This window comes from Nothobranchius furzeri, chromosome 16, assembly GCF_043380555.1.
Source record: "Nothobranchius furzeri strain GRZ-AD chromosome 16, NfurGRZ-RIMD1, whole genome shotgun sequence".
Taxonomy (NCBI): Eukaryota; Metazoa; Chordata; class Actinopteri; order Cyprinodontiformes; family Nothobranchiidae; genus Nothobranchius; species Nothobranchius furzeri.
In genome coordinates, this window is record NC_091756.1 from 35,476,681 (window position 1) to 35,491,265 (window position 14,585).

The window sequence follows — 14,585 nt, forward strand, 5'->3', positions numbered from 1 at the left end:
AAATGTGATAAGATGCTGGTTGAATATGACACAGTTTGACTGGTTTACTGGCATGCTAAGTCACTGTATTTACCATCAATATTATGAGTTTGAGCAGAACTCACTGCTCTGCAGGAGTCTGCCACATGTTCACGTCTGTGTATGTGCACACATGTGGTCATCCCACCCATCTAGCACCACATGCATTGTCACATACACCCAGACGAGGCTTTACAGAGGTGGTGTTTATAAAGTCATGGCTTTTGGGACGATCAGCTGTCACACTGCTGTCCGCTGGGTCTGAAACTGTAGCAGGTAAGTCACTTTTATCTGCTGCAGCTCTTACTGGCACTAGTGCATGTTGAGTGTAACTCTGCTGGATGGCAAATATGGAAGCAGAACAACTCTTTGAAAATGCACATTTATTGTTTTTTATTATAGATATTAATAAATTATGTAAATTTAAAAAAATACCCATGAGATATAGAAATAGAAGATATTAACATCATAGCATCATATAACATAACATTGATTTGCTATTTTATAACATCATAAAATAGCAAATCAATCTGTTTTTTTAACCCTTTGATGCATAATGGTCACTACAGTGGAGAGGTACTTAAAATTGTTATTTATTTATTTTTGCTATTAAGCACAGCTGTTGAAGACTTTATTGCATTTGAACCCCTCCATTTGTACTTCAGTAAGTCAAGCCAACATATTTCATGTTCAGATTGCACACTGTCCACTGAGGTGGACATGTAATAAATTATTTGTAAATTAAATTTTACAAAAAATATGTCAATATGAAATTTGTTTCATTCACATCTAAAGATGAATGAAAAAAAAAAAGTAAAAAAAATCATGGTTGAACATTTCATAATTCATGCATCAAAGGGTTCATATTCATTTATTTTACTGTTACCAGTATATTTGTATAATTACTGTAAAGTAAACCCAATTGTTTTGGGTATCTCTATTCTGCACTTGCATACAGAAGTGCTTTTAAATTTTCATTAATTTTTTTTATTACATTTAAACTTTAAGAGTTTCTCATCTGCATGGTAGTGGTGCACTAGACTATGTTATCAGTTTTTGAAGAAATTTAGTAAGAACCTGCAAATGTGTTTTGCTAACATCCAAACCAAAGGATGGTCCCAAATTGACTAAGATGAAAGGGCAATAATTGACTTTTGCCATTGATGATTGCATTAGACACTGTTCACCATTCCTAAACATAAAATAAACAAGACATGTGATCATTTCTATTCTAATCATTATACTAATTATCATTGCTGATTGTTAAAGCCAAACACCAAAATTTCTTAATTCTGAAATGTTTCATTTTATGTTGTCTCTTTTTTTAAGTATTACAAGAAAAACTTCAATAGAATTACTTAAATGCATTAAACTTCTGCATACTTTATCATCTTAAAGGTTTTGTCCTGATCTTTAAAGTGGCATTATGTAAAATTGATGTGAACCATCCATTCGTTACCTTTTGACGACCTTCTTTTGAAGAAATTAAAATGCGGTCTGACCTTTTGACAAGCTACTGGCTAAAGTGACAGTTTTGAAGTGGATTGCTGATTCTTAAAACTCTTACAACTTTGCAACTACTGCTAAACTAATTTACATACTTTTAAATAGAAGCAAAATTTGCATTTCATACTTTTATAGAATTCTATGGTTATTTGCAGTGAGAAGTGGAGGACCCTATTTGTAGCATCTCCTGTTTAGTGTGCAACACTTTTAATCAGAATCTCAGCCAGAATAACTATTAACTAATTAATTGACAACAGTGAAATTTTTCGTGAAACTAAACTAAATTCTGTTTCTCCAAACTGACATTAGTGAAAAAGTGCAAACTAGAAAGTATGCCTGACCTCTCCATAGAAACTCACTCTAAAACATCTAAATGATAACCGGGCAGTTGGCTAATTTGAACGAATTATAAAGTAAAAATATAACTCACCAACATCGTGTATACATGCACACACACACACACACACACACACACACACACACACACACACACACACACACACACACACACACACCTTGAAAATATCTTGCTGGTTTAATCCGAATCTTTGAGCCTTTGATCAGTTTAGCAGCTGTGTTTTGGAAATAAATCTTTCTGTTGTCACACACAACTTTATGTTTTATCTTAGATCAGTGGTTCCTAACCTGGGGGTCCCGACCCCCACAAGGGGGCGCCAAAGCCTCTCAGTGGGTCACCAAGACCTCTCCACTTTAAGGGGTTAAAACTTCATTTATTACTTGTTTATAGCCTACATTGTGCTCACATTTTTTCATGAGTGAAAAGTTTACTAATATTAAGACAGGAAATAATTAGTACAGAAAAAGTAACACACTTTTAAAAACATTTTGCTCAGCTCACTGTTTTATTTTCAAGTGTCAAAAGTTCATTAAAGATACGACTGGTTGATTAATCACAGCATTTACAGTAAATCATCTAGTATAAACAGTATTATACATATTTAAGTACATTTTGCTCAGTGTATTTTTTATGTGTCAAAATTTTATTGAAAGGAATGATTGATTTATCAGTGTTTACAAGAAACAATGTTTTCAGAAAAGTAATACAAACTGTTAAGCACATTATGCTCTGTTTGGTTTTGTTAATGACTTTGTTCTGTACTGGAGTCTACTATTACTGCTATCTATTGAATCAAAGCATATTAAAATGTGCTTGAATAATTTTATCATTTCTTAATAATGTTTGTACTGGAAGAGAGAATGGGAGGGGGTCGTCAAAAATTTTACTGGTAAAAAAAAGGGGTCCCTTGGGAAAAAGGCTGGGAACCACTGTCTTAGATAATACACAACCTGCAAATACAACAGAGATTTCATTTTAAAAGATGAACCATTTAAGTACATATATATATATATATATATATATATATATATATATATATATATATATATATATATATATATATATATATACACACACACACACACACACATTATCAGAAGCCACTACAACACGATAAAATGTAAAACAAATGAAAGAGTTTTAAAAAGTGTTTTGTGCAACAAATGAAAATATTTTTGTGCTGATTTAGTATTAAAAATGTTTTTTCTTCAGTAATATTAGTTTTGCACTACAATTATTTAAATGTTGTATCTATCAGCTTCCTGAAAGAAAAACAACAGAGCTAGAAGATCCAAACAGTCCGGTAAGAGGCATTAACACACACACACACACACACACACACACGTATTGACTGTCCAAACATACAACAAGACAGACAGCAAGTGCAGGTGAGCCATCATTTATAAACCATGTTGCAGTGAACCAAACCCAGAGCCAGCATACTGCTGGAGCTGGATGACCAGCATGTATACTTCAGATGGGAAGTGTCACCTTCCCCATTTCACTTGATCCATGTCTGCTTGGTCCAGAAGAGGATTGAAATTTATCCATGTCCACACCCTGGCTGCAGTGGAAAACAACACCCATAATATCATGTGTGTGTCTACTCTGCAGTGATGCATGAAGGTGAAATCAGCTGATCCTGTTTTCTGTATGCTCAATGAATGAATAGAAGTCAATTGAAGCTAGGAAGAAAATCCCACAGCTGTCTGTTCAGACACTCAGGGTCTGATTCTGTCCTGAGGAAATAAATGTATCTAATAAAAAACACACAGCATCAAAAAAAATTATTTTGTGAGCATTAACAACCCAGAAGAAATACCTTCAGCTTGGGCTCCAATTTAGTTTTAAATGGATTTTAATGGAGCCTCAGTTTGGTAATGGACAAATTACTCTTTATGCATGCAAACATCTTTTAAAAAATAAATATCTTTATAAATCTTTTGTAAAAGTTATATATATTAGCAAATGTTAAGAATCAGACATGAAGCAATGGAAGCAGGGCTGTTGACCCGATCATGAAAACAGAAGCAAACAATACTGAGTGCTGCTGAAAAAACTAGTGAAGCTGAAGGTTTGTTCATTTGCCGTAGAATTACCCTAACCCTAACTCTAACCCATAGTGGAAGAGACGGGTCCACACTTAAATGGGTTCTCACTGCGGCATGGCTAAAGGGGAGAGTGGTTGTCCTATCACCTGATGGTGAGACGTTCGATCCCCAGGCCCAACAGCCACATGCTGAAGCATCCTTGGGCATGATTCTGAACCTTGAAGTTGCCCCATGGTTGCAATACAGATTTCAGCCCACTGCTCCTTAAAGATGGGTCAAATATATATTTAAAGTAAAATAAATTTCATGTAATGAAGATCTGCACAAATCGATGCTATGAGCACATGATAGAATTATGTCCTCAATACAAAAATGAGCAGAACAGCCACAAACCAAATAGACACATCAGCCAACAGGAGTGACTACAAGTCCAATTCAGTCACAGACTGTTGTCATCACAGCACAAAAGGTCAGACAAAGGAGTCCCGTAACACACCAAGTTCCTAAAAGAACAAAAAGGTCATTGCAACACGTAATCACACACAGAAAGAAAGCCTAAATAGTCACAATCAGTGTGGTCTACACAAAAAGTCAGTCAGCAACATTCAAAATTATTCCAAAGAACGTGGGCTCAAGACCCAACTCAATCATGATGGCATCCATATACCTGCTGGTAGAAATACACAATAGGCATGTTCCCACAGATGTTACTTTAAATAACCACACACAGTGCAGGTTTAGCTTTTGTAAACACAAGCGTTAAGCTACAAAATACAAGAATGGAGGACCACAAGCCACACACACACACACACACACACACACACACACACACACACACACACACACACACAGTACTGAAACTTCAACGTTTTCTCTTTTGAGAAGGATTTGGGACATTTCTATTACAACCAAAACCTTCTTATTTCTGCATGAAAGTCTTTGAATGATAAAAGAACTGCCTGATAAATCAGTCAAAGTCCAAGAATCCTGGTGTGTTGTTCATGAATGGCAATAGGACGGGATGACCCAACAGATCAGGGTTCCATTTTCCATAATAAGGGTGTTGCTCCGGTTTATGGAGCTGGTGATGACCGAGGGCAGAAAGCATGAAATGCAGGTCCACCTACATTCAAGCTCTTATCTAATGGTCACCACATTTGGATCATGGCCAACAGAGTGAGCTCCTAGCAGAGGTGTGACCAAGTCATTGCTTTGCAAGTCACAAGTAAGTCACAAGTCTTTTCTGTCAAGTCTCGAGTCAAGTCCAAGTCAAAGACAATCAAGTCCAAGTCGATTCCAACGTCATTGATGTGGAAGTCCAAGTCAAGTCCAAGTCCTTAACTTTGAGTTTTCAAGTCATAATCAAGTCATCTGTCCAACTTCAATTTATTGGCAATGATAATAACTAAGATCCAGAAATAATTCTTCTTAAAGCTTCATTTATTTGCTCAAACAAGCAGGAAGTGCAACTGAAACTGATTATAAACAAAGTGCTGCGGCATTTAGCAGAACAAGATTACACCCAGATCGAAGAATGGTTTATGATTTTTGTCCATGTTGTGTCACTTTTATGCTAAATATCAAATATGCTCATGTCATCATCAAGTCAACAGATGCAAGTCGATTCAAGTCGCAAGTCGTTGGCATACAAGTCCGAGTCAAGTCGTAAGTCTTTATAGATTTTAAGTCAAGTCAGAAGTCATTAAAATAATGACTTGAGTCTGACTCAAGTCCAAGTCATGTGACTCGAGTCCACACCTCTGGCTCCTAGACACAAGAGGTTGAAATGTGCTCAGACCTTAGAGTGGCTGGGGTCAGATAAGGTGATGTGGTCAGAGTAAAGCTTCTGCTCCCAACATCAAATGGAGTAAGATGAGGTGATTCAGGAATCTGACAATGTTGCGTCCTAGTTATCTTCCTCATGAGGTTTTCCAGGGATGTCCCACTGGATGTTAACCCTGAAGCTGACTCAGACATTGCCGGAGAGATTATAAATAATCTCTTACCTGGGAATGTCCTAGGATCCAATAGGAGAAACCGGAGAATGTCGCTGAGAAGAGGGATGCTTGGATTTCCCTGCTGGATCTGACACCTCAACAACAAACTCAAGATCAGAGGAATGACATGAGGCTCAATCAGGATGATAAATGTGAAAAAGACCTTTGTGTTTCCCTGGATTTTGGTTAGGGTTCCTCATGGTAGATTGTTTATCCATGATTTTGACTGACAACACAAACAAAATATATCTCTGACCTTTCAGCTTTGTGGAGCATCTTTCTTCTCAAAGTTAGGTGGGAGTGAGCTTCAATGACGTAGGTGAAGAGGCCAGTGAAACCACAGCCTCACCACATGCCTAAGCTGTTGCTTGTAGGGCGGCGCAGCTCTAATTCATCCAACAACTTTTCATTGCACGTGCCTCACTGTCCCAACATGCCTTCACCTCTACATGTGTGGTGTGCCTCACAGGTGTGTGAAGCAGGGGGACCTAATGAAGGACCAGGAGCAGCAGGCGTACTGGCAGGAGACGGGCCGATGGGCGGGCGGCGAGGAGAGCTTGGACCCCGAGGCAGGGGTCTGGGCGTCCTTACAAATCTCCTACCTCACCTTCAAAGGCCTCATCCAGCTGCGCCGCACCATGAACACTGGTCAGTGACAAGAGCTTGTAAAAGCTTGTCTCTTTTCTTTCAGCCATTTAAATTATGTGGAAGTGAGTTCTTGTATTTCATTTTAAAGTTTTTAATTTTTAAGTGATGGTGTGGAGGAAGTTTAGGATCAGTTCTCTTCTGTCACCATCGTTTTAGAGCATTGTTCCCTTTACTTCTCAAGTTGTGACCATTTTTGACTGTGAGGAGAAGACTCTAGCCACTATCGCTGAGAAGATGGTGGCTGAGATGGTTAAAAAGAAGGAGATCAAGTCTGGCGACCAGGAAGGAGTGCTGAAATCTCTGCTCCAAAACCGCAGGTATCCACCACCCAACAGTGACTCAAACACTCTGACCTACATTTAAGCATTTAGCTGAAGCTTCTAACGAGAGGGGAAGGTTAAATGGTCAAACTGGAAGAAAGTTGCTGCTCTGGGGACCAAACGTGTGATTATGTGAAATGATCTCTGACCAGATGACCGCTGTGCTCAGTAGAGACCTTGCCTTAAACACAGTTGGATGGATGACTGTTACCATCCAAAATAATCAGACGTGAAACTGTAATTTAATAGACTCAACTTAGAAATCTCAATTAAATATTCTAAGCTCGAAGTCTTACTAGTAAGGGTATTTCGAGGTGGCCATTTTGAATTTAGTCCCTGACTTATTTGAAAAGTTTCTGCCTCTGGTGAAAGCTGAATCTACGCTAAATGATATAAAACTTTAAAGATATATTTTCCAAAATAAATAAATAAAATAATAATAAAAACAAAGATGGAAAATTCCTTAAACATTATAAAACTATTGTTTGTTTGTTTTTTATTTCATTTTACATTGTTGCATTAGGGAGCCTAAATCTCCTCCCTTTCCGTTCGGCTTGCGGGTCCCCGGAAGAACAAAGAAATGAATGCAAGTCAACGAGGTTTAAAGAGATATTTTCTAACCCTCTTTGCCTTACTCCCTGGGTCGCACATATGTTGTACTGCAATTTAAATGATAACTAATGATGGGTGTCTTGACCACGCCAGTCACGTACTTTGAGATTTATCAGCTTGTAAAAGTTTGTAATTACCATGACTACATCGGCACGTCGCATATATGACGTCACCACGTAATCTCCTCTCTCCTAGCGTAGCTGCTACTTACCAAATGGCCAGATTTATGGTGGTTCTTTCCTCCTGTGGGAAGTTTGCTAAACTTACAGCCCTTTTCCCTCAGTTTTCTCCATGTCTGATTCGATGACGTCACTTTCGTGAAGAGCATTTGCAGTCCTGGACTGGATTTTCACACCAAACCTAAAATTATGTTTCCCCTCGTTCGAAAATAAGCACATTCTTTTTATCAACATGTGTCTTTAAAATTCACAGACATCAAATGTGAAATCCATGGAACATAACAGCGGAATTAGAAAACAGCGCATTGATTTCTTGCATTCATTTTTTTCGTTCTTTCGGGGACCCAAGGTGCAGAAGTGGATGGAAGTGACTTAGGCTCCCTATGACCTGATAATAAATACAAATGAAAAAAAAAACTTTGTGACTAAAATTACTATTGTCCCTTGAAACGGTTTTGACATTTCTGAATATCTGTTCATAAAACATATTTGTTTGTAAAATAAGCAACGTGTTAAAATTTTTGAAATCTTTGAAATTATCTGTGAATTGATTATTAATACTTTTTGACAATTCTGTCAAGACTTTAATATGTTTAATATTATCACTCAATTAATTTTGATTAAAATGAATAAATGAAAGGATTAATTGACTTGATTAATATTTTAATCTATAGTTCAGCTTCTGTGACCTGTGACTATTTAATTAAAAATGTATTTATGCATTTATTCTCCATTAAGCGAGTCAACTGATCCAGAAAGTCAAAAGCTGACAGACGGAGGAGACCTGCACAGATTTTCAGTCAAAGACAGAGTAAGTTTTCTCTTTGATATCTCTGATTATTGACACCAGGATGCCCAAAGATCTAAATGATGTCCTCATCAGCCCTCCAAACACCTTTTCCTTGAGACTTCTTAAAAATAAATTTGTAGACTTTTTGACACAGGGACATTTTTGGTTTTAAGTGTTGCAAAACCTCCAACATGCATGAGGAGTGTTTGCTCATTTGCTCTTTTTCCTTTTAGAAAGATGAATGTGATCACGTCGAGGCATCTATGGTGTTAGTTGGTAAATGTATTATTTTTCTTTTTAAAAAAGATCTTAAGAATGTTTGTTTATGTCTGTGAATTATGACATTTTGAGAACATTATTATTTATGTATTTTGCAGACGCTTTTCTCCAAAGTGATTTTATATTATCTTTGCAGCTTTGTTCGGGAATTCATTTTTTTTTTTTTTTTACTATTTAGGAAACATTTTTTATATTTTCTTATTTTTGACCATAATTAAAATAATTTCGTTTGTTTGTGATTATGAGCTTCTATTAACCTAAATAGCTATCTGGGACTACCAAAAGCTTGTGTCCCAGGAGGTTAGTGAACATTCTGATTTCAGCTTTAATAGACCGATAATTTTTCATGTATTTTACCAGGAGCTTTAGACTTTCTGGAGAAAGCCACAATTGTTTTTGTGCGTCTGAAGGAAGCTGCAGTGCTCGACTCGGCCCTGGAGGCCCCGGTGCCTGTTCGCTTTATCTGTGTTCTGGTTGGACCCAGCAAGTCTGACATGGACTACCATGAGACGGGTCGAGCCATGGCAGCTCTAATGGCTGATAAAGTGAGTGGACTGTCATTATAGGCAAACTAAATATATCTGAGCATACATTAGATCATCATACCTGGTCCCAGAACAGTCATCATCTGCATCCATTGGATTAATTTATCAACATTTATTTTAATCTAAATAGAAAATAATTATATTACAAAACAGAAAGAACTATGCAAATATACTTGGAAAAATATGTTGATTAAGACTTCAGGCAGTGAGGTCTTAATTTTCTTGACTATAAATGTTTCTTGAGAACAAATGTCTCCACCTAGTGGCCATTTACTATAATTCATATTTCAAGGTTTAGAAGCTTGTCTTTTTTATTATAAGCACATCTATTTTACATGTCTTATCTCATAGTGAAAACCCAAAATTACTATCTTAGAACATATTATGTTAGTGAGAGCCTCTTCATTCTTCTTCATTTTTTTCATCCCAGGTGTATAACCAGGTAGCGTTTCAGGCGAGGAGTGCCAGAGAGCTGACGGACGCTTTGGTGGAATTCATTGACTGCAGCATCATCGTCCCACCAACCGAAATCAAAAATGAAGCTATGCTTAGTTCTATAATCAGCTTTCAGAAGAAAATACTGAAGGACAGGCTGCAGACCACTCCAGACCTCACACCTCACAGGAACTCAGAGACTCGCAGAGGTGAGAACCATCGACAACTTGGGAAAAACACAAACACCTACAATTCATTTTAATCCCTGATGCTAAATAGAATTTATTCTCCCAGTTTCTTTTGCCAGTGGCTCTCCTGCCGATGATCCGCTTTCTCGCACTGGTCGACCCTTTGGTGGCATGATTAGAGACTTTAAGAGACGCTACCAATACTATAAGAGTGACATCACAGATGCCTTGAATGCCCAGGCTCTTGCTGCCATCATCTTCATCTACTTTGCGGCCTTGTCTCCTGCCATCACTTTCGGAGGCTTGTTGGGTATGTAGAAGTCAGTGTTGGTGGACACAAAGCTTCTTCTTGTTGCTGTAGATCTTTAAATGACCTTTAAATTTCCCTCTCTACAGCTGATAAAGTGGACAACATGATGGGTGTACCTGAGCTCCTGATTTCCACCAGCATTCAGGGCATAATTTTCTGCTTTGTTGCTGCTCAGCCCATCCTGGTGATCGGTTTCTCAGGTCCTCTTTTAGTGTTTGAGGAAGCCTTCTTTGCAGTAAGTCAACTTATTAAAACCCTTTTTCATCCTTGAACATGTAAATGCACTCAAGAGCAAAAGTTTAACTGTAGCTTCTTTCCTTCAGTTCTGCAAATCCCAGGACATTGAATACATAGTTGGGAGGGTGTGGGTTGGAGTCTGGCTCATCATCATTGTGGTGATCATCGTGGCCTTTGAGGGCAGCTTCCTAGTGCGTTACATCTCACGCTTCACCCAGGAGATCTTCTCCATCCTCATCTCCATCATCTTCATTTATGAAACTTTTGCCAAATTGGGGAGGGTAAACTAAAACTGTCTTCATGTTTCCTCTTCTTAACCAACATTCTTTATGAACTTTGTAACAGCCAATCTTCTAAACCTACTTTAGATCTTCAAGGAGCATCCACTGATTTTAAATTACGATCATTTGAACGGAACGCTGGAAAATCCTTGGCACACAAAGGTGGAAGAGAGCATCATCTATGACAACATAACTGGCAACATATCTGTTATTGTCAAAACGATAAAACCACCTTACCCCAACACAGCCCTCCTCTCCATGTGCCTTATGTTCGGCTGTTTCTTTATCGCCTTCTTCCTGCGCCAGTTCAAGAATGGGACATTTCTTCCTGGAAAGGTTAGCTGGAAAGAAGCAGAGCACGACACAGACCTCTAAAGACCACTTTAGCTCTTTTTTAGCTAATGGTGAACATCTGCTTTTTCTGTCATAACCAGGTCAGGCGTTTGATGGGTGACTTTGGTGTCCCTATTGCCATTTTCCTTATGATTGTTGTAGACTACAACATTGAGGATACCTACACTCAGGTTAGCTTTCTTTTAGACCTTTCATATAAAACTTAGATTTTTACCATCAAATGTAATTGGACTGTAACCTGTTGGCTTCTTATTTGCAGAAATTAGTTGTTCCCAAAGGTTTGATGGTGTCCAACCCAGCCAAAAGAGGTTGGCTCATCAACCCATTTGGAGAGCACAAGTCTTTCCCTGTGTGGTTGATGTTTGCATCCTGCGTTCCAGCCTTACTCGTCTTCATCCTTATCTTCCTGGAGTCTCAGATTACAACGTGAGTGTAAAGATCTCCTCACCAGATTATCAGAAGGCATGATGTTTCCTGAATGATTTGCCTTTCATGTCTTTGAGCAGTCTGATCATTAGTAAACCTGAGAGGAAGATGGTCAAAGGTTCTGGGTTCCACTACGACCTGCTTGTTCTAGTTGGCATGGGAGGACTTGGTGCCATATTTGGAGTGCCGTGGCTCAGTGCTGCTACGGTTCGATCTGTCACCCATGCCAACGCTCTTACTGTCATGAGCAAAGGGCAAAAACCAGTGATAGAGAGGGTGCTGGAGCAGAGGGTCAGTGGCATCGTTGTAGCCTTGCTTGTTGGTGAGTGCCTTCTGTTGTGATCATCTCCTCCACAAATCAACTTTTCAATTCACACCAAACAGTGTTTTTACCACACATATGTTGTGTAAAGGTCTGTCAATTCTGATGGAGCCGATCCTAAAGATGATTCCCATGTCAGCGTTGTTTGGGATTTTCCTCTACATGGGAGTTACATCACTGAATGGCATCCAGCTTTGGGACAGAATGCTGCTGCTGCTCATTCCTAAGAAATACCACCCCAATGAACCCTACGCCACCAGAGTAAGTATCTACTCATCTTCATCAATTCATGTTGATGTCAGTGTATTAAATGGTCTCATTTCATGTACATCTGATCACATTTGGTTTGTTCTTGAACATTTCACAAGCTTTTTGTCAAAATTATGTGAACTGAAATTTCTGTGTTTGATATTATGAACTTCTCCAAGTGAAAGGCCATGATTCTCTTCCAGAAAAGGATAGTACGATCTCTCCATTGGGAGTGATTCTTCACGCTTGTGTCTTGTCCACAAGTGGAAAAATGATGGAGTGAGAGATGGATGAATACATTTAGGTTTCATGTGCATTGCACATTTTACAAAGTAACATAATGATGGTGTTTATTTGCTAAACAAGGAGTCTGGTCGGAGTAGGTTCTAACTTTCACTTGTGGTCAGGTTTCTTTATGGAGCACGGAAATGGGAGCATGTCACTGCCCTCCCGACTGCTTTGTACTGGTTACCAGTGAAACACTGTGTCCTATTCAAGATCCTGCCTTTGTTTTTAGCTCTTTGTCTAGAACTGCCCCACAATTTTTAGCCACACTGCTGACTCATTATGTCCCTGCCAGATCGATACATTATGGTAAGCATGACCTCCTGGTGGTTCCACGGTCAAAGCGTAAGTCCAGAGGTGATCGTGCCTTTTCGGTTCTGGGTCATCGGCTTTGGAGCCATCTACCACTAGAAGTCAAACAGTTCAAATCGCTGCCCAATTTCAAAGCTAGGTTGAAGGTTCATCTTAGATCTAGTTTTTAGCTTTTGTACTCATGTTTTTACTGTTGTGATCATTTTTGTTTTATGGCTTTTTAAATCTTTTGCTGCCTTTTAAATGTTTAATTCTGCATTTTATTATACAACTGTTATTGTGTTATGGTTGTTCTTAACACTTTGTTCAGCACCTTGGGTACCCTTGATTGGGGGTAAGAAGGGGCTTTATAAATAAAGTTTAATTGAAATAAATCGGTCATGAGATCTGGATTGTGACCAAAGATTCAAAATGTGCTTCCTCCGTAGGGAGGCTGCCTGGGATCAGCTGTAAGGATTGGGTAGAGTACCTATGATGTGCATAATCAGAACTTACTGAAAAGATTATACAGTGTATCCTATCTGACATTGGACCACTTTGGGGTGTTCCTAGTAAGACTGAGTGGTGATGCTGGGGGAGGGAAGTCAGGGTTTCCTTCTTGAATCCGTTACTTGTCAATAACCCAACCTGATCAAGTAGTGGAAGATTAATAGATACTAAAGTATTCCATTAAATAAAAGAACAATGGATCAAAAAATTTATATAATGGACTTTATTTGTTTTTATTCGACTGCAGGTAAGCACAGGACGGATGCACTTGTTTACAGCAATCCAGATGGTGTGTCTTGGACTTCTGTGGCTCGTCAAATCCAGCCCAATATCCCTTGCCCTGCCCTTTGTACTCATCCTCACTATCCCTTTGCGAATGCTGATGACTGGTCATCTGTTCACCAAACTGGAGATGAAATGTGTAAGGGGCCTCTTGTCAGTGTATGTGTGTGCGTGTGTTTGTGTATGTGTGTGTGTGTGCGTGCATGTGTGTGTGTGTGCAATCACACTCATTTTTTTTCATTTGTTGTGTTTCAGTTGGATGCCGATGACGCCAAAGTGACATTTGAGGAGGAGCCTGGGCAGGATGTGTACTGTGAAACCCAAATGCCTTTGTAGTCACCTTCCATTATAGCTGCTGTCACTTTTAAAAAAAAATAAGAAAAAATCTATTTATTCTATTTTAAGCTAAATAAAATTTCAACTTCTGGATGAACACAAATGTGTGAAAGTGTTTTTCTTTTTTTTTGTTTTAAAAGTTCTATATCGTGCTATTTTAAACTTGTGAGAGCAAAGGTATATGATAAATATTACCCTTGGCACTATTGAGATGCCAATTATCTTAAAGGGACAATTAGCAACTTTTTAATTCTTTTAAATCATTTTCTTGAGCCAGTATGTGCTAAAATGACTCTTTACAGGGTTAATGAATTTAAATTTTAACTAAGATGCACTAAAGTGCCAAATTATTGACTACACATGTCTACTGCAGTTAGACACTCATTATCAGCAAAAAAGTAGATTTGGGGGTAACGTTCTCTTTAAGTCTTTTCGTTTATTTAAAACTTTGTTAAATGATTTTTAACTGCCAGCCCTCAACTATTTCCGATTTTCTTTTGGATTAATAGGCATATATAATAACTTTCACTTTCATTTTAAACAAATCTGTTCTAAGAGTTGTCTATTTTGATTGTTCAGATTTGTTACGCCGTTTGTATGTTTATTTTAGTTTATTTTTTACTTATTTTTTTGCCCCATTGATTTTATGTTTGAAACTGTTTTGTAATTTTGGTCTTTTTCTTGGAACTTTGATAGAGGACCCACTTGCAACTGAGTGAGATGGTTCATCAAGTGGTAATCCTCATAAAATATAAGTAAAATAAATAAATTATTCC

General features: G+C 38.1%; 1 protein-coding gene across 2 annotated transcripts; it reads left to right on the forward strand.

The window, feature by feature from the left end:
* The first annotated feature begins 154 nt into the window (after positions 1–154).
* slc4a1b (solute carrier family 4 member 1b (Diego blood group)) lies at positions 155–13,912 on the forward strand. Of its 2 annotated transcripts, XM_054749717.2 has the most exons (17): positions 155–294; positions 6,400–6,578; positions 6,760–6,895; positions 8,428–8,500; positions 8,713–8,755; positions 9,119–9,303; positions 9,734–9,947; positions 10,033–10,236; positions 10,323–10,471; positions 10,560–10,754; positions 10,842–11,090; positions 11,189–11,278; positions 11,368–11,534; positions 11,615–11,856; positions 11,948–12,117; positions 13,439–13,612; positions 13,729–13,912. In XM_054749717.2, the coding sequence occupies exons 2-17, from the start codon at positions 6,422–6,424 to the stop codon at positions 13,807–13,809; spliced, it is 2,529 nt and encodes an 842-aa protein (XP_054605692.2). In that variant the 5' UTR covers positions 155–294; positions 6,400–6,421; the 3' UTR covers positions 13,810–13,912. The 2 variants fall into 2 exon arrangements, with proteins under 2 accessions (XP_054605692.2, XP_015818671.3); XM_015963185.3 differs by lacking the exon at positions 155–294 and having other exon boundaries at positions 4,971–6,578.
* The last annotated feature ends 673 nt before the right edge of the window (positions 13,913–14,585 follow it).

What these genes read in the sequence shown, in the direction of transcription:
- slc4a1b (XM_015963185.3), top strand. Translation starts at nt 6,380, where the DNA reads ATGTGTGGTGTGCCTCACAGGTGTGTGAAGCAGGGGGACCTAATGAAG. An exon ending in GCGCCGCACCATGAACACTG is followed by an intron (nt 6,579 to 6,759) that starts GTCAGTGACAAG and finishes TTACTTCTCAAG; the next exon opens with TTGTGACCATTTTTGACTGT. An exon ending in ATGAACCCTACGCCACCAGA is followed by an intron (nt 12,118 to 13,438) that starts GTAAGTATCTAC and finishes ATTCGACTGCAG; the next exon opens with GTAAGCACAGGACGGATGCA.